The sequence below is a fragment of the Thermobia domestica genome, chromosome 16 (assembly GCF_964235325.1).
Source record: "Thermobia domestica chromosome 16, izTheDome1.hap1.1, whole genome shotgun sequence".
NCBI lineage: Eukaryota > Metazoa > Arthropoda > Insecta > Zygentoma > Lepismatidae > Thermobia > Thermobia domestica.
This window is the reverse complement of record NC_137469.1, coordinates 184,948,923-184,970,239: the sequence shown is the minus strand read 5'-3', so window position 1 is coordinate 184,970,239 and position 21,317 is coordinate 184,948,923. Positions and strand designations below refer to the sequence as shown.

Genomic DNA, 21,317 nt, shown 5'->3' with positions numbered 1-21,317 from the left:
TATGCCGATGATATTTTACCATTTGTATGTGATAAAATACTCTTTTAGAAATATTTCAACAGTTCAAAAATCAGCATCTTTGGCTGAAGTTCTCTCTCGAGCATGAATCTGATAACTGTCTTCTCTTTTTGAATTTATTGATTGCCTGATCGCACAATAAATTTATAACAAAAGTATATCGAAAACCCACTGCAGTCACTGCTTACATACATCAACAGTCAGCTCATCCGCCACTGTACAAGGCACAATATTTGAGAGAATTTCTTTCGTAAGGCATTACTAATTTGTGATCATCCAAGTGTTCTCAATGATGAAATACAGCGTGTACCAAAAAGGATTTTATAACTCTGAAAACACATACTGATTAATTCATTTATCTTACAGACATGGTTTTGGTGTTATTTTTAGCAAAATACATCAAGTTTCGACTCACATAGTACAGTAGTTCAGAAACAAGCCACCGCAAGCGATAGCGACAGTGGTAGCCATCCAGTTTCAGTAAAGATGGCTGCCTTTACTGGTCCCAAGCGTGCTAGCTGTGTTTTGGTTTGAAGAATCCAAGTCTGCGAAGACTATGCAAATAATTTTCGTACAAAGTATGGTAAAGATGCTCCCAGTAGGCCCACTCTTTATCAGTGGCATAAGTGTTTTACTGAAACTGGATATTCGGTGACAACAAATCTTTTCGTCCCGGACGTCTGAAGACATTGTAAAGCAAGTGAGACAAAGCTTTGTGAACAGTCTTACAAAATTAATCCTGCGTGCGTCTCGACAGCTGAGCGTCCCACACATGACAGTTTGACGTGTGTTGAGAAAACGGTTGTGTCTCAAACCATACAAATAACAAATGGTGCAAGAATTAAAAGACACTGATAGAATTGCTCGTAAGGAATTTTGTGTGGAGATGCTACATCGGTTGGATGAAGATGAAATTTCATTGAAAAGATTATTTTTAGTGATGAGGCGACTTTTCAGTTGACTGGTACAGTTAATAAACATCATTGTAGGATTTGGGCAGTGAAAATCCACGAAAATCCTTGGAATATGCACGTGACAGCCCAAAATTGAACGTGTTTAGTGCAATCAGCAAGAACAAAGTTTACGGACCTTTCTTTTTCCAAGGGAACACTATCACCGGTATAAGTTACGTAGATATGCCGGAAAAACTTTCAAACCCACAGTTTGATGCTAATGACCAAGAACGCAACGTACACTTTATGCAAGGTAGTGTACCGCCGCACTACCTGTCCGATGTCCGAGATTTCCTAAATATCCGCTTTCCAGGTAAATTGATCGACCAATTGCATGGTCCCCATATTCACCGCACCTGACACCTCTTAATTTCTTCTTTTGGGGATTCATCAAGGATACCGTGTTTGTTCTATCCTTTCAGGCTTCTCCACCTGAGCTCAGAACTACGATCTACTTCCCAATTGAACAAGGCACACGTGACATGTTGCAGCGAGTTTTCAAAAATTCGACTTCAGATTGGATGTGTACCACATCACCAAAGGAAGCCACATTGAATCTGTTTAGGTATAAGGTTAAAAAAAAAAAAAAAAAAAAAAAAAAAGCTTGATGTATTTTGCTAGAAAATGACACCAAAATCATGTCTGCAAGCAATGTAAATAAATCAGTATGAGTTTTCAAAATTGAAAAGTCCTTTTTGATACACCCTGTACAGTTTTTATATCAAATAGGACAAAAGAACGGTTATAAGTTACCTACCTTACAAAAATTGTTTAATCAAACACGTAGATTGGTGCAAGCTCCTAATAAAGTTATTCCCAAAGAAACATAAACTTAGATAGAAATTCCTTACATTCCACAATTATCGACAAAAGTTCAACGTATTATGCCAAAGCATAACATATCTGCTTCCAGTATCCCCCCCCCGAAAAGTTTACTAGAAAACATCTCACCAGTTTTAAAAGTTATTTTGTTGATCAAATAGATAGGTCAAGTATTCATTGTGCTCAGTGTGAATGTCTCTCTTCATATATAGATGCCGTGTGGACTATGTGGTGGACAAACACCGTGATCGTGGGTTTTCCCAGGGTTCTCCCGTTTCCTCCCACTTTCTCCATTCCACCATTTTTTTCATCTCCCATCATCATCGTCTCCTTTAGCCTAACCGGCATAATCGTGGGATGTAAAACTTAAAGATTTCATTTAAAATTTCATTTTCATATATAGATGAAACCAAGCGCAATCTCAATACTCGAATTAAAGATCACATTAGAAAATCAAAAGAGCCACAAGAAGAGGGTATGTCGGGATTGTCACTTGTTCCAAAAATTGGTGTTGCATATTAATATTAATACCGTACTTGCAACTGCGGAATTTGCTTCTCTATTCAATATGAAAATTGAAAAATGGCCATTTAAAAGAAAATAATTTTTTAATTAAAATCCAATTAATAATAATAATAATAATACAAATTTTAAGTAAAAGAGTTTACTTTTGATAGGTGAATTTAGTTGTAAGAATATATAGTATTTATCACTACGTTGTTAATGCAATCATAATCCTTTACTTATAAGAACTTCCGTGGTTCTGACAATCTCTGCAACCCGAAACTTGATTCTGATATCCACCGGGTTTGCCATACTCCTTACAGTTGAAGAGGGACTAAAACTCTCTAAGTATAAATGTAGGGCGTGGGTGTCTGGTGGCATATCAAGAAAGTAGTTTAGTTCTGTCCCGATATGTCTTAGAGATTACTTGATATTGGCACGGGAGATTCGGGTTTGATTCCTTATGGGACCACATGTCCAGATCCAGCGCAAAACTATAACCTTGGTGAAACAAACTAATTTAAAATAATAATAATAAGCATATATTGATGGCTAGACTTTTTCCAGAGTACAATCAGCTAATGAATTCAAACTGTTCCATCCAATGCGCAGTCCATGTTGTACATATGAGGCAACGATACATACTTGCTAAATTAGGTGTTGGAGCAGACCCATCCCGATACCTTGGAACTAAAGGGTCTTCCATAAAAAACACAACTTTTGAAATGCCCATAATTTATGTTCATGTAACTTGGCAGCACTGAATGTTACACGATTTTCATCTGTTGTTTTTGTGGTTAATAGTCACGGAACGTTCGTCATTTGTTTTCTGTACGGGTAGGAACTGTATGGACTTGTTGCCAGAGATATTCCCTGCCGGTTGATTTCTCGCAATGATGACGGGAATTGGCCCCCAGTTCTTGTGATTTCTTTCTGTGGGAGTATTTGAAATCTTGTGTGTACGCCAATAAACCATGATCACGTCCAAGGCCGTGATTCATCGTGTAATTTCAGAACTAGAGGAGCAAGTATGCCGAAAAGTTGCGAAAAATTTCATCGAAAGAACGAGGGTGTACCTGCACAGTCGTAGAGGGCATCTGGGTGATATTATATTTCATACATAAGCACAGGTTACGTACACTGCAAAAATATGTAAAATATTCTGAGGATGATTAGGTACGGAAATTGTCATTTCTTAGCTAATAAGGTATACTCATGCCTCGTAAGTAATACCTATGAATCTTTTTTAGAAACTCATTTCTCAGTTACGAAGTTAGATCAGAAAATAACTAAATTGGGTGATAACAATTTAAATTGAATCTCAAATAAATATCTGTGATTTTCAATTGAACTTCAAATATGTACTCAAACACCTAATGAAGATTAATTGTTGAGTAACTCTTACATTACACCTCAATAACAACAATTCTTTTCTGATTAATTTGGCACAGAATATCCCGCTAAGATCGGTATTCTATCAAATATGTTTTTGTTTTCTTTATACCGAAAATTGTGTAGTGCAATACTCACTCCTTAAACAGTAAAAGTGAATGTGCTTCAGTTCTGTGGTACAAGAGTTCTTGTTCTCATGGCTGTTTGAATAGAGAAGCTATGGGGTATAGGTTAAGGGAGCTAGTAAAATTGCTATTGGGAATGCATGCACTGACGTACTTGAACGCGACTCGTAGTTCTTGTCCAGTATTCATTGACAACTTTAAAGATTTTACAAAAAACCTCAAATATGTTGCCGTATAATACATCTGCACCAATCTTGAAAGTTTTCTGTAATTTTAAAAGTTAAGAGTGGTTCTATTTTAAGAGTGCAACCTTGTTACTGATCCTAGCAAAGTACTTGTATATATTTTTATTTTAATTTTTATTTCCATCACTATTATATAAATTTTCCCTTCATGTTTTTCAGGTAATTGCAAGATTTGTAGACGGATCAAAATTTGATGAATTCAAAGCCAAGTACGGAGATACATTAGTTACTGGGTTTGCAAGATTGTATGGTTATCCTGTGGGAATAATAGGAAATAATGGAGTACTCTTCTCTGAGTCTGCACTGAAGGTAACATTTTTTTTCTTTAGAAATTGAGAGACATTTAATATAGCGTCTGTTTAACTACTTTGAGTGCAAGAAAATTCTCAAACTATGGTGAATGATAAAGGTTTCATGGAAGGGATTCATGATATTACAGACAGTATCATGTAAGGCTCTAACAAGGAAACCGATTCAAGTGTGAGACGAAATTGTAGACGAGTTTATGCGCAAACGAAGTGTTTCTATGTACAATTAAACCCATTAGAGGGTAAAAACCCTCGATCTTAACCGTTCCGAAGATATAGAGGGGTAAGGAGAAAGCTGGTGCTCTGATATTTTGTGGATTTTCGGCTATATTGTGAGTGAATATGTTAGGGATGTAGCGATATATCGGTATCGGTGATATCGGCCACTTTTGAAAGTATCGGTATCGGCAAATGGACACCGATATTTACCGATACAATTTCCGAACTATTTTCAGTTTGTTTAATATTAACTGTGACGCTTATATTTCATCAATCTCTTTTAGACTTAAAGTTGATCTAAATTATTATCAATTGTACAACCGATTTCTTTATACATGTGTACGCCTTGATTTGCACTACTACTACTCAACTGATATTTTTAGCCCCTCCATATCAGGGGGCTACTGGTAAAGAAAAGCCAAAGTTTCTCAGTCAGGATCATGGGCGCCCGAAGAAAATTTTCTAGGGAGGACCCATTCCATGGTTGCTATATTACGTCTGGTATTGAATATACGGTGTTTGCTATATTATGTATATATTTTCGTGAACCAGGGGGATCCAGACCCACCCTGCCTTTTCCCTTCGGGCGCCCATGGTCAGGATAGCAGACCCGTCATTTGAGTCCCAAACGAGAAAATGCTATGGAAGAAACCAGTGGCGGATCTAGAAGGTATGGTAAAAACTGGGGGGACAGCCAGTACCCAGACTATGATAGGTATATATAAACTTTCAAAATACATAAATAGTAATAGCTTATACTATTTTGTCACAGACAAAACTGGGAGTCCTAGGCCCCCCGGCCCTGGCCTAGATCTGCCACTGGAAGAAACCCACAAGACGTTCATTTTGTCTTATTTTCTCATACTTACTGGTTAAAAACAATTAGTTCTAAAGTTAAATAGTTTTATCATTTTCGACTTCGCTTAAAGAACTCTCTTATTTTTTTATGGAATACACAGCAACGCATAATTTTTTAAACAATACAAGTTTGTAATGGTAGTATCCGTTTGCATTATATATATGTAGGGGTGGCGATTAGGGGGCAGGGAGGCAGTTGCTCCCACTCTTTTGAAGTAACTCCTTAATGTATATAGTTTCATTTGGAAATGTAAAGTGTTTGTACGTATTATCGGTTCATAGAAAAAATGGTGCCATATAATATTTGCCGTGGCGTGAGTACTATTGGTTATTTGTCTTCCCGTGGAGTTAAGAAAGCTACATGAATTGCGTTTTAATTGCCCAAAGATGAACCTTTTGGAGCGCAATAACTCCAGCGTACTTTCATTTCTTACGAGATCTCGATATTAGTCAGCCACTTTGAAACTAATCGAGAGAAGATTTCGGAAAACAAGAAAAGTCTTTCACAAGTTATTCTTTAATTCCACACAAATCAACAATTCCTAAAACGTCTTTTCTTCTTTCTAATAGTAAGGAATATTGATTAAAAAGAGAGTAGTAAGAATCAATTTCTACCTATTTGCCGATAGCATTTATGATATTCCGCAGTTACAAATTGGTGGTGAAAGAAAAAATGTTTCCTTTTTAACTAGCAGACACAACAATGCCTTTTTAGTAGACCCAGCAAAGCCCTTTTCTTTGGCTTTTTTCTTTGAACAGAAAACAAGAAAGAAATAGTTGAGAATGCTGAAAGAGCATTGCCAGAACGAACTTAAAAAGAATTATTTATTTTTTTTTCGAAATTTGTATGAAATTGTATGTTAAATGTATTTGATTAAATTCAATAGATAACACATTTACATACCGGTATTTGTAACCTGCCTATTAGGGAGGGAATCTGTAGAATTAGCTATATTGAGCTGTCACTTTTTGTCACCGTATATATATATATATATATATATATATATATATATATATATATATATATATATATATATATATATATATGTATGTATTGAAAATGAAGAAATAACCAGTGGTCACCGATTACTACTTGTTAACAAAATGTTTACCATCCTTTTAGGTATTGATCAATACCAATATAATCTGTCTATGACTAACGGTTCCCGAGATATGGCTTCTTGACTCTCCCGAAAACAGAACTTTTGGTACCAATATCTTGGGAACGGTAAGTCATAGAGAGATGATGTTGGTGTTGATCAATACCTAAGAGGATGGTGAACATTTTGGTACCAAATAGTGACCACTGGCCACTGGCCAAATCACACAATTTATCAGACAGAATTTTAAGATGTTCAGGAGCAAGGAATCAAATCTCTTCTTAGATCTTCGTTGTTTAAGAGTACAAAGGGCTGATACCTACTTGCGTTGTTTTGTCAATTTACTTAATAAAATATGAAATACGATATACGGTATTTTACATGAAAAGTATCCTATTAATTATACAACTTTTCGTCAAACAGTGTTAAAATCAATCAGGGAAACTAACATTGATACACAAATATTCAGATCATGTCTCCCCCCCCAACACTTTTATCGTCTAATCACCGCCACTGTATGTATTGTAATGAAACTATTATATGAGTGAAAAAAAAAAAAGAAAAGAAAGAAGTTAGCTAAATGGTTTTAAAAAAGAATATATCAAAAGGGACTTTTTTGACATTATTTTCTGGTATTAAAAAATATGTGTACCTAAGTTAAGATAACAAAAGAATTTTGGAATAAACAGTCACACTCATTGTGGACTAATGAGGTTCTCCGGCAGTCACGTAGCGTAAGAAGTAATTAAGTGAACAAACAAGGCTGTTGCGGAGAACCTCAGGGTTTGGCTGACGAAACTAATACAATATAAAAAGGTAAGGGAGAGGTCCAAGGATCATCTCGGAACAACCAACGGATCTCTCAACAACCAACCAGGATCTGCAATAACATGGGTGGTTCACCAGTATACTTAATGTAAGTTGTATTTCTCATTTTAACGACTTGCTGTCATTCATATAAGGCTCTTAGCTGGACGAATGGTCTCCTGCGAGAGAATATAATTTAAATTTGTAATTGTAACATCTAATTCATGTAAAATAAAGTCTTGCTTGTTGTAAAAAGGAAATTATTCTGTTAATTGTCATCTGACAGGCAAGAGATCACTTACTACCGTGTTAAAATATTACGGTAGTTAGTGGTCTCTTGCCTGTCAGATGACAATTAACAGAATAATTTCCTTTTTACAACAAGCAAGACTTTATTTTACATGAATTAGATGTTACAATTACAAATTTAGATTATGTTCTCTCGCAGGAGACCATTCGTCCAGCTAAGAGCCTTATATGAATGACAGCAAGTCGTTAAAATGAGAAATACAACTTACATTAAGTATACTGGTGAACCACCCATGTTATTGCAGATCCTGGTTGGTTGCTGAGAGATCCGTTGGTTGTTCCGAGATGATCCTTGGACCTCTCCCTTACCTTTTTATATTCTATTAATTTCGTCAGCCAAACCCTGAGGTTCTCCGCAACAGCCTTGTTTGTTCACTTAATTACTTCTTACGCTACGTGACTGCCGGAGAACCTCATTAGTCCACAATGAGTGTGACTGTTTATTCCAAAATTCTTTTGTTATCTTAACTTAAGTACACATATTTTTTAATACCAGAAAATAATGTCAAAAAAGTCCTTTTTGATATATTCTTTTTTAAAACCATTTAGCTAACTTCTTTCTTTTCTTTTTTTTTTCACTCATATAATAGTTTCATTACAGTATGTAATAGAGACTAGTAAAAGTAATGTAACTGTCAAAGTGCATTAACACTCTAAATATCAATCACTAACTCTTCGAATTAAGGTTACACTATATAAGCATTTGTTGCTTTTAAATTCATTTTATGTGAGCTCGGTTAAATTTAGAGGAAATATATCTTTTGTGTAGAACCTAATATGAGGTTCTGCTTTTTGTCTTTGTATGTCAAGTTTTGGTCTTATATCTAATATACGCTATTACAATGTTGATCATTTCATTATTCTGAAAATTCCTGGTAATATATAAGAAATGTGTCGAAAAGTATCGGTATCGTTATCGGCAGTATCGGCCACTTCAGTATCGGTATCGGGTATCGGTGAAAAAGTGGTATCGGTACATCCCTAGCATATGTTTGAAAATTGCATTGAAACGTTAAGAAAAATACACCACAGCAAATGAAAGTAGTGTTTAATATTGAGGTGAGCCGCGTAGCTGTCACCCGGGTCCGGAAAAAGAAGGAGCTATGAGGAATAACAAACGCCATTGACACGAAGAACAAAATTGTATATTACTTGCTAATATATCATGTCTTAGTTCGTAGAAAATGAGAAAAGGTAATGTAAAAATTTATTAATTATATCGCCAAAGGAACAGAGACGTTATTACGTGAACAAAAATACAAAATCATATTCTGTGCAAAAGCGCTATAGAAAAACAAATCAAACAGGCCTAATATGAAACATAAATACATATTGTTGCAAACGTAAGTACGATAGTGTGTAGTTGTGTAACATATATTAGAACGCAAAGGATGATTCAATAAACAGAAATAGTATTTTCTACTTGAAAAACGAAATCTGTACGCGTTATATACTGTATATCACATCGGTTAATAATTGTAGAAATTATAAATGTTTGGAAAGTTCGGGCGGCCACCATTTTTGACATTTTTCATCCTATTTGACTCATGATGCTTTTATTCGATTCAGCTTACCAAGAAACCTATACATAGACACATTACACGCCTATTTCAGGGAACAATGGAAATCCGGTATATTCGCCTTCTCCCCTCCAAAACATTTCCCCTAGAATTTTTATGGACTTTTCGGTTTTGTAACCCTCATGTCTAAGACTACGTATTACTAAAGTTTCGTGGATGAAGGAAATCTTCATTTTCAAAGTTTCTTTTCCTTATACTATCGCTACATATTCAAAAATTTGCAAAATATCGGAGCGCCAGCCTTATTCCTCTATATCTCCGGAACGTCTGAGATCGAGGGTTTTTCCCTCTAGTGGGTTTAATTGTACACAAAAACACTTCGTTTGCACATAAACTCGTCCACAATTTCGTGTCACACTTAAATCGGTTTCCTTGTAAGTAGAGAAAATGATACTGTAGCTGTAAATTTTGAACTGTATGCAACACTGGCAGTATCTCTAAATGCCATTCAAAACAAACTTATCTTGTTTTACAAGATGAATAAATCATGCCTTTTTTCATCTGTATTGCCCTTCTTCTGTTTATATTTAGCCAGGGTTGACAAAAACCATGTTTTAAAAAAAACGTTTTTTGGGGTTTAAACCAGGTTTTTTGGTTTAAATAATTTGTTTTATGTATTTATATTACATATGGATAGAAATAAGTTTGTTTCGCCTTGGTGTTATTATGCAACAACGGGGTTATGCTGGAAGAGATCACATAAACTTAAAGCGAAATCCAAACCGCTTCTCGGCTTATATCCGAGAGAAATTGCCCTCCATTTGGACTCGAGACCGGGACTAATTGCCACAAATGCGATGAGTTTGCCGATTCACCTACGAAGGACTCCTGATAAAAATACGTTGTGCTGGTCTTTACATACTTGTTGATATAATTGTCAAAAGTCATTTCAGAAGGGCAAAAAGATAAACAGTTGCGCAAGTGGGATCATTATACAGAATTATATATAAATCGGGAAACTCTCGCCTTAGCCATTAGAAAATCCTGTTATTACTTCGTATACAAAGCAATAACGGGAAAATCGTAAAATTTTAAGGTAAGCGTGTCATAATCAGTACGCTAAAAGTGAGGTATTAAATCACAAATTTAATATGCAGATATCATTCAATAACCCTGTATATAGCTACTGTAAATTGTATAATATAATATTTATATTCTCATTCTATCCATTAGACTGCGCATTGCTTTGTTTCCGAAAATGATCTAGTCATTGGTTTTATGCTGTTGGACATTTGCTGCTCGTCTCAGAGTGCGATGATTACTGGAATACTCAACCTTAAAAAAAAGTGCAACTCAAGACCTTATCCAGAGGGAAAAAGTTGGGGATGTATTTTCTTTAAAATCTCTATTTTGCTAGAGGTAAAATACCATTCTAAATCTTTCTAATGAGGGTATTTTCCTCAGATTCGATCTTGATGTATCGTGAACAGTTAGTTAATGTTGCTAAATCCGTTCCAGTAATACGATTTATATTATCGCTTATCGTGACAGATTCGGATTTCCTACGTAACATGCTTTCAGTGTCAGATGCGTAGAAGGATCAATGCAACTTCAAAAGCGACATTAGTTAGAACACTTTTTTTTGTTTCCTTTTTTTCATGTGATATTCCTGACAGGTGAGGAAACTTCAAGGAAGGTATGTAATTGGTTACAATCATCATTACCAGATATTAGCTGCTCATAGTAGAATAATATTTTCTCATTTAAACCATATCGTAAGTATTTAAGTGATTAGACCTAATTTTCGAAACATTTAAGTTGTTTAAAAAAGTTTGAAAGACATTTTAGTGGACCTTTTCTTCTGTACCGTATGCTTTTATTCGTAGGGAAGGCTTATTATAAGCAGTGTTGAAAGTGAAAAAAAAAAAAAAAAAAAAAAACAGAGGCGGTATGTTTTATTAAGATGTTGACTCAACATCCCTGCTACCTAAATGTTGAAATACAGTGAGGGTATGTTGCCTAAAAGACTGCATTTCTATTTATATAACGACTGAAAATCATTGGAGAACTTCTCTGTAATTACAGGGGGGACATGGAGATACTTTGATCCCCTGCCAACAGCTCTCTGAAAATATATGTGTGTATATGTTTGTATATGTTTGTTATGTATGTGTGTCTTCTTGCCGTAATGCATATAAATGTGTTTTGATCACGGGCGAATTTAGGGCTTGTCTGCTGTGGGGAAGGATCTTCCAGGGGTTTGGAATACCGCTCAATCGAGCAGGGCTCTGGGAGTTTTCGCACAGGAAATTGTTAATGTAAAAATTTGTTTTTGAACATTTTCGTGTATAATTCTCTATCATACAAGATAAGGGGATATATATATGAATGCATATATATGCAGAATGCATATATATGCAGAATGCATATATATATATATATCCCCTTATCTTGTATGATAGAGAATTATACACGAAAATGTTCAAAAACAAATTTTTACATTAACAATTTCCTGTGCGAAAACTCCCAGAGCCCTGCTCGATTGAGCGGTATTCCAAACCCCTGGAAGATCCTTCCCCACAGCAGACAAGCCCTAAATTCGCCCGTGATCAAAACACATTTATATGCATTACGGCAAGAAGACACACATACATAACAAAGAAACAATTCAATATGGCATATCAAAATATAAACTAGATGAACTTCTTTGAAGACACCTCATTTTAAAAGCAGAAAATGGGAAAAAGATAACAAAAATGTCGGTGTTGTCAACTTAGAAATTATTTCTACATAAAAAATAAAATCTTTTTACATGCGAAGCTATTCGTCAATTGTAAAAACATGCATTTATTAAAGGTATTTAGAATCTATTCTCCAGTGACGGTATGTCTTGATCACTAAAAAATCAGAGGCGGTATATCTTCATCACTGAAAAACCAGAGGCGGTATGTTATACCACCGCATACCGTCTCACTTCGACCACTGATCATAAGTGAAATTTCTTCGTGGTTAGTAGTGTTTGTGGTGCAATGTAAATGATAACTAATTAATGTTAAAAGAAGTTCGTGAAAAAAAGAATGAGAACTTCTGTTTTATTAGCATTTTAAAAAGTGTACATTGTTCAATTTGCACAGTTTTAAAGGAAATTATTAGTTTAAGGTTGTCGTATCCTTACATCTACAATGTGTTTAATAATGTCAAAAGGAATCAAGATAGAGAAGAATAAGATATATCCATTAGATCTAACACAAAAACGAAAAAAAAAAAAAACTTCTATTACTATTTATTATTATTGTGAATTAATCACACGATTCTGTTCATCGTATAACGTTAATATCGACAACTAACTTCAATATATAAATATTAATATATCATGCTGGATCTGTGCTATAAGCTACAATGTTCTTAATATAACTAACATCCAACTAACCCTCTTAAACATACAATAAGCATTTATAGTAACTTTCTAAATATTACAGTATATACTCTTTGCTTTTATGCAATTAGTACTACAGCAATACAACTACCTTTATTAGAAATAGTATCCTTTGAAACAGTAGTCGTACCGAACCCATCCACTTAAGAAATGTAACTATAAAAGAATCGTCTTAAAAAAATCGTGTCCTGGCCTCCTGCAAATAATGTACAAAAGTGTTTACATTACACTTTTACAGATACAGCACGTCATTTCAGATTTATAGTAACAAATGTGGTATCCTTACCAGCTTAACAAATACTGCGACGCTACTAACAGTTCTAGTCGATGTGCAAGCCCTCCCTGTCTGTCAGCTATTATCCTGTATATCAGTTTCCACTGAAGCAAACTGCATTGAAGTACAGTTTGATCAAGTCTGTTCCATTCCACTTGACAGACTATTAGGACATCTTCGGGTATACGCGGCTATCGACGGCCAAATGCTCATCTCAACAACCGAAACCCACAAAAATCCATGAGGGATGCATCAGTGGATTACACAGTAAAAGGAATTGCATGAATTACCATTTCACGTGCCGTTCGCTCCATATATATATATATATAAAGTGACTGGTAATTCGATAGATTCCTTGCAAGGGAATATAGTACAAGCACTTTACAACATTTTCACCTATATGAACCGGGAGTCGCAAATCAATAGTTTCTGACTAGTTTGCACGTGTATGATTTCTTTGAAATTTGCCAGCTAACGAGAGGTGCGCGAGAAAGTTCTACCCTTACCCACTTCCACATACCATAGAGTAATGAAATTTTACATCTCTAATCCTGCATACGTATGTAGGTCATGTGGCAATGTACAGCTCGCAACTCTACACCGTTGTTGTGTTATAGGTCCGAGCGTGAAATAAGGTGTAGTGGTCCAAAATCCATTACTGCAACTCTGAAAGCAGCGTAGCAACATCGCAGAAGTACTTGTCCCTACATGACTACATGATTGGGAAGAGCTGGAATAAAGATGGTGTGTGGCCAAAAGAAAACGCGAACTACGACGGATTTCATACCCAAAGCCGCGACATCTCTTTGGCCAATATTCGAACAGTGAACAGGTCCATTGTTTCCCAGGACGTGGCCATCTTTTGTCAGCATGCTACGATCAGGAATTTCACTAAAACCAGCAACACGCATCAGTGAGACACATGATATCCTGATAATTGTGGTTCTTTTTGCCTGGAAAGCAAGTAGTAATACCCCATGCTGATCCCAAATAAACGTGATCATCACTTTGTTTGCTCAGAGTTGAACACGGAGTTTATTTGGTGGGGGTACGTTTTGTTTTGAGATATTCAAGCGATGTATTCGATTGATATTTATTTATTTATTTATGTATTTATGCAAGGGAATGGTTCAAGGAAGGATTCGGACCTCCAACTCCAGGGTCACAACTTTCTTCTCTAGGGTTTGGGAAGGAACTGGCCCTGGTCTTCTAGAAGGTACCATCCCGGCTACCGCCTGGTAAGAGCGAAGAAAACCAGGGAAAATCTAGTCAAACCAATGACAGCGTGCCGACGTACTACCACCAAAGAAGTCTGTGTTCAACTCTGAGCAACCAAAGTGATGATCACATTATTGGGGATCAGCATAGGGTATTACTACTTGCTTTTTAGGTAAAGAGTACCACAATTACCAGGATATACTATGCCACACTGCTGCGTGAAATCCAAGAACGTGACATGCTGTCGAAAGGTGTACACGTCCTGGAAAACAATGCACCCGTTCAATGCTCGAATGTTGGCCAGACATGTAGGACACTGGGTATGAAATCCGTCATAGTTCGCGATTTTTCTTGACCACATATCATCTTCATTCCGCCTCTCCCCAACCATGCATTACTTTCCTAGCTGTAAGATGTCGGCACGCTGCTTTCTGAGGCGCAGTAATGGATTTTGGACCACTACACCTTACTTCACGTTCGGACCTATAACACAACAACGGTGCAGAGTTACGAGCTATAAATTACCACATGACCTACATAGGTATGTGTAAAAATGAGTCAGGAAAAAACTTTCTCGCGCACCTCTCGTTAGCCGGCAAATTTTAATGAAATCACATACGAGTGCAAATTACATAAACTATTGATTTGCGACCCCTGGTTCATATAGGTGAAAATGTTCTAAGTACTTGTAGAATATCCCCTTGGAAGGAATGCATGGAATTACCAGTCACCCTCTCTCTCTCTCTCTCTCTCTCTCTCTCTCTCTCTCTCTCTCTCTCTCTCTCTCTATATATATATATATATATATATATATATATATATATATATATATATACACATACCGTGACTTCACCATATGACTGGACGCCTTGTTCTGGTGAATGACAATGCTAGGTGTCTCGCTGGCGTATAAGGGTGGAATATCACGATGTTTGTCTGGTAATAAGCTACATTGGTTGTACCTGCTTATCTACTCTGCATAGCGCAAGCGTGCTATTATAGCAGTAACCATCAACAACCACAAACCCACGTGAAAAACTTTCTGCACCTTATTTTACCCAATCATGACAACCTCTGGATTTGCAGGCCGATGGAAGATGACACTCTTTTTTATCATATTTTGATACTTCATCCAGAGTCATCACAAATTTCCATTTTCCATCTGCAAGATGGCATTCGTAAACCTTTCAAATACACTTTTTGCACCACATCAGGGGGACGCCTGTCCTGTACGATACGATACGATAATTACGATGCCCACCATTGAACAGCAGAGGTGACCTATATCGTTGATTCCTTTCTTTGACACTCGGAAACCTCTTGTTATACCGTTTACTTATTTGATAATAATTACAATCAATATCGGAAACTACATAAATATAATCATCCCAAAAGGTCGTAATTTTCGAAACCATATGACCACTCAGACACAACAGCTGTCCACAAAATCACGCAAGTACGGAATACAACTTCACTCCAATATTCGCGTTCTCACAATGACATGAGGCAGGGTGATGTAATTACCGCTAAAATCCTTGGGAAGTATGCCAGTACGCGTCAGTGGTAACCAGAAAGTCAAGGACACTTCGTTGATCGGATATTTCGGAAGTTAATTTCTTTCTGAACAGACCTCATATGTTTTGTAATCTATTCTATAATATCTGAATGTCTGTAGAGAGATTTTATTCTTGCTCCTGTAGCCATCGGTCAACACTAGAAAATTTGTGACTCTTAAACGATAATATCTTCAGCCAAGTTTATTGATACGGTGAGTGCTTCAATGTTTGGAACCTGTTTGCACTTTTTTAGATGTGTGGTTTGGGCGTTGTCCCGAAGAAGCAAGATGTAATTTAATTTTCCAGGTCTCTGATTTGGCACCTTTACTTGCTTTTGATATATATTTCACATAATACTGGTATGTTACGGTAGAGTTACGTGGTAGATGCTCAAAACACAGCATACCGTCAGCATCCCAGAAGACTTTAACCATCCGGCAGAAGTCTGGACAAGAAACTCTCTTTTCTTGTTGCAGAGTATGAATCTTCCACTCATGTCTGTTTTGTCTGTCTCAAAATGTTGAATCTAAGTTATGTTCACTTTACGAGGGTTGCACTGAAAGTTTCGGGAAACACTTACTGGAAACAATGTAATCTGGTAGATTTTGTTATAGTTATAAACTGTCGTCTTTGTACACTCTAAATGCAAATCCATATGTAACTTGGAATCGTTGTCGTTGCTTTTAAAGTGAGGTGGTCGTGATCAAAAATGGAGAGAGCACTTGCGTGCCATGATTTATTACGATTTTCGCCAAGGATTAACAGAGCAAGAGTGGGTTCGTCGGATGGCTGCTACTTTTCCTGATGAAGCCTTATCCCAGACGACAATTTACAGGTGGTTTCAGGAATTCAGATGTAGTCGGGTTATCCTGAGTGATGAGGATCGTGCAGGTCGTCCATCGACAGCCATTATGCTCGAAAATATTGAAGCTGTTCGTGAATTAATTAACACTAATCGAAATTGCGAAATTCAGAGGACCTTAGATATTGGCATGAGTCAAATACAAACAATATTGCATGATCATTTAGATGTGAAAAAAATTTGCGCTCGTTTGATTCCACACAATTTAACTCAAGAAAAAAAAAAAAGCCCGTATGAAGTGGTGCAAAACTGTGACGAAACTGTTCAAGTCTGGATCATCTAATGTGGTGTTCAACATCGTAACAGGAGATGAAACCTGGATTTATGCATACAACCCGGAAACAAAGTGACAGTCTGCTGTGTGGGTGTTCCGCCATGAACCTAAACCAACCAAAGTTGTTCGTGCGCGCATTGTTTCCAAACAAATGATTGCATAATTTTTTTGGTAAATCAGGCTATATTGCAACTGTCCCACTGGAGAAATGTAGAAGAGCCATGCAGAATGGTACGCAACCGTGTATCTACCAGAAGTACTGAATGTGAACAAACTGTCCAATCCCAACCGTTGAATCATTCTGCATCACGATAATGCCAGCTTGCGCATAGCAGTTGCCACACGTTATTTTCCGGACCAGGAAAACGTTGAAGTCATGACACATCCGGCTTATTCCCCTGATTTAGCCCCAGTGGTTTCTTTTTGTTTCCAACAATCAAGAACATGTTGCATGGGAAGTGCTTTTGTACTCCAGAGGAAGCCATTGAGGCATACAAACTGCATGTTTCACAGGTACACTCATGTCCAAAATGATTGTCGCATATGTAAGAATAACTGTCTTCTTGTAAGAATATAATTTGATAATAATTTGCAGGTACTTTTAATACTGATACTATGTGTGTAATCGGGAAATGTATATTTGTGTAAACTTCATAGGAAAAGAATTATAAATACGAAAATTAGAATGAGTAAAACAAAATGTTGCTAAATGGACAAGAAACTTTTATTTTCGTTTTATTATTCTTATTTACTGCTCTTTTCACAAGAAATATGCCACATACATGTCTTTGTCGATTATACACATAATAACGTCATAAGAAACACCGGGCGAATTCTTTATGAAATTATATTCGTATAACAACATATTTATAGACATGCGACAATAATTTTGGATATAAGTGTACCTATTTCGAAGTGGCATAACTGTTTCAAGGTGTGTTTCTATCGCATGAAACAATGCATTGCTGCAGAGGGAGAGTATTTTAAAAAGCAATAAAATATTGCTGTACTGTGGTGTTCTTACATTCAGTCATTTTCCCAAAACTTTCAGTGTAACCCTCGTAACAGTTGTGAACTAAAAGGCTGCAGATTTTTGTTGGAGAAGTTCCAAATTGTCAGCTGTAATTTTTGTGCCGAGTAGTCTTTCCACACGTCAGAAATGTGCTGCACTCAAAGATAGCTCAAACTTAAATGTTTGGTTCAAATGGAATCAATACTACTACTACTAATACAACAACAACAACAACAACAACAACAACAATGTCGCGTTGTAATGGTGATGTTGGGCACGTTGAATCAAGCTTTCCGTGGCGTCAACGCACTCTATATCAGTGGATATTGATGGTCATCACACGACTCTCCTTCACAGATATTACTTTTTAATGATAAATATAGGGGAATTATCATCCAATGCCTATATCAGGCGTTGTGTACATTCTTCGAACATGAGATATAATACTCTGTCACTGTTTAGTATTGGCTTTTCTCTATTTCCCTCATGCCTTATCTTTCCTTACAATTGTATCTTTGAAAACAACAAAGAATTACGAGTTAGGAGGCCCCTCTTTTGGATGCACTATTTATAAAATATTAGCGTAAATATACAATAATTTTAAGTATGGAAGTGAAGTGGGAAGGGATCCAGACACGAACTTTTTGGACTTTTCTTATTAGAACATTGAGAATAGATATTTAGAATATTTATTGAGAAAGAAATTGCCATGTGCCTTGGTAGATTAATTATTATTCCATACTGATGCTGCTGCAATTTGGTATTTACAAAATGGATTTTGAAATACCATACTAATATATTCATATTAGTCAGTTGAAAACCTAGAGAAAGAAGAGGCTATGTCAGGGGAACCTGGAAAAGTAAATAACGTTTTATTTGTTTTGTTTTAGTTGTTATAATAGCTTCTTATCCAGTGATAATATACTTATAACCAGTTTACAAATACATTTTTTTTAATGCAAGCTTGACAATTTTTCATGTACTTAAGATTTTTAAATTTTTTTAGGGAACACATTTTATCCAGTTATGTTGCCAGAGGAAGATTCCGCTTATATTTTTACAAAATATTACAGGTAAGGCTAAATATGGTTGTTTATGTATTATGATTATTTTAATTTAAATTAATTAAGGAGTGTGGCCGAATAATGCTCTGTACTACAACCTGGTCGTTTTGACTTCCAGGCGTGAAAATGTCTGAGGGTTTCCGCAGATGGTGTTACCATACAAATATCCTTATAATTATCTTTCCAACGAATATCCAGTAACAAATGCTTTGAGGGAATATTATTGTTTGAAATAAAAGTTGACATTGTTGCAACGTGGTAAATTAACTGGTGAGGCTCAGGTGATACTGTTGTTTATAACAGTGTACTTAAAGACAGTGATAATGGAAATATTACTACTGGGCACTAATCAACGGATAATATAATCCAATTTCTAACCTGTTCAGTGCAATGTTTATCGTATCGCAGACACTCCGGGTATTAGGCAAGGAAAGTTTGCGTGCTCCAACAAAACTGGAAACTAGTTATAGCTAGCTTTCAAAAGGGTCATCCATGCCAAGTAGGAGCTAGACCAGTGGTCGCCAAACTTTGAAGCTTCTGAGCTACCATATCGTTTTTAAATTATAGTGTGAGCTACCAACCAAAAGAACTACCAACTTAGAAAAAAAAAATACATTTGTTTATTGCCTTTCAAGTGGAGGAATCAAGGTTAGTGAACCGGAACGTTAACACGATCTACCGAAAATGTACCCACGGTTTGGCGATCACTAAGCCAGACGAAATATACTCAATGGCTAGAGGTAACAGCTTCACTATAATCTCCGCAAATTGTCAGAAGCAAACTTAGACGAAACATTATTATTTGCTAGTTCACTCTGAAGTGGAATGAAAGGAAATTTTACTGAATACATTTCAAGATTTTACAGTAGAGAAAGAAAATTAGTTCAGTATAGCAATGGGAATACGACACTTCCGTACAGGGATGCAGAAGAGATCTCTGTTTGGTCATGATTCAGCGAAACTTGAAGAAGGAACAACTGGAAAGAACGACCGTCGACAATAGGAATCAGCGACGTAAGGTGGTCAAACGACACATTTCAAACGAACAGTACAGGGTGATATTTACAGTCAATTTAAGGCTTCGCTGGATTAGACATTGCCCCAAGTAAGAAAATGAGAATGGGAATCTGTAACTTTGAAGTACAATGAACGAATAATCATCGTGAGGATAAGAGCAGAAGTAAGAAATACAGCCATATTGGAAGTGTATATTCCAAATATGAGAAGATGAAGGAGTTATATGAACAAATCAGAAGAAAGAAAGAAAAAGAAAACCTAAAAAAAGTTAAAATCGGTGATTCAAATATGTCACCCATTTGGAGGCTTCACAATTGAATTCACATTCGTTTTTCTTTGGATTTTCATCAGTCGGAAAGAAGATGGAGAATACAATAACAACTACACAACGATAAGTAACGTTATATACAGGGCCGGATTTACGGAAGTTCAATCCGTTCACATACACAGGGCAGCAATCTTTTAAGAGTGCCAATATCATATCAAGTGCTGTTTATTGCACAAACTAAAATCATAAAACTTTCTCTACCCCGTAGGCCTAGTGCTTCACGAAGTAAAGTGAAATAAAAACAAAGTTGAAGACTATGCACGTGTAATGACGTAAAACTGTAGTATTAATACACGTAGCAGTATCAGTAGCAGTAGCATAGGCGAGGGCGCTTGTGCTTGTGTCGACTCCGCTCCCTCTTCACCAGCTCACGCCTCACTCTTTGCTTATCTCTCACTGTCATTACACAACATGCGCGCACATCTACAATCTACAAATTTGGGAGGATTGGAGGATTATACTAAAAGTACAGCTAGCTTGAGACGCTTACTGCACCAAAGACATCAGGTCAAGAATTGTCATAGCCAAAGAAGCATTCAACAAGGAAAGATCACTGTTAACTAGCGGGCTGAATATTGGTCTTAAGAAGAAGTTGATCAAATGCTATAGCTGGAACGTTGGACTGTATGGTTCGAACTTGGACATTACAGAAGTTAGAGAACAAATATTTAAAGAGCTTCGAAATGTAGTGTTAGAGGAAGATGGAGAAGATAAAATGGACAGAAAGAGCAACAAACGAAGATGCTCTAAAATGGATAGGAGAGGACACTTCAAGCCAACATGCTTCGTAGGAAGACCAATTGAATTAGACACATGTTGCGAAGAAATTGTCTTCTTCATACAACCATAGAATGAAAGATGGAAGGAAAGCGAGGAGTAGAAAGAACACAAGTGACTGATCGATGATTTGAGAAACAGAAGAAAATATTGGGAGTTAAAAGAAGAAGCTGAAGATCGTAAAACGTGGAAGAAACATTTTCAGGCCTTAAAAAAAACTTACTAGTCTCAGGACCTGCCCGAAAGGCAGAGTACTTAATAATACAGCTAGCTTGAAAATATTAATATTCTGTGTTGTGAATTTTTCATTTTTATTTCT

The 21,317-nt window shown here is 36.3% G+C and overlaps 1 protein-coding gene across 2 annotated transcripts in view; it reads left to right on the top strand.

Annotated features, from left to right (window-relative positions):
- Mccc2 (methylcrotonyl-CoA carboxylase subunit 2) overlaps positions 1 to 21,317 on the top strand; it is a 72,853-nt gene that overhangs the window by 24,490 nt on the left and 27,046 nt on the right. For both annotated transcript variants that reach the window (XM_081743375.1, XM_081743374.1), the window contains exons 6-7: positions 4,219 to 4,368; positions 18,819 to 18,885. In XM_081743375.1, the coding sequence (XP_081599501.1) occupies positions 4,219 to 4,368; positions 18,819 to 18,885 (217 nt within the window). The remainder of the gene's footprint in view (positions 1 to 4,218; positions 4,369 to 18,818; positions 18,886 to 21,317) is intronic.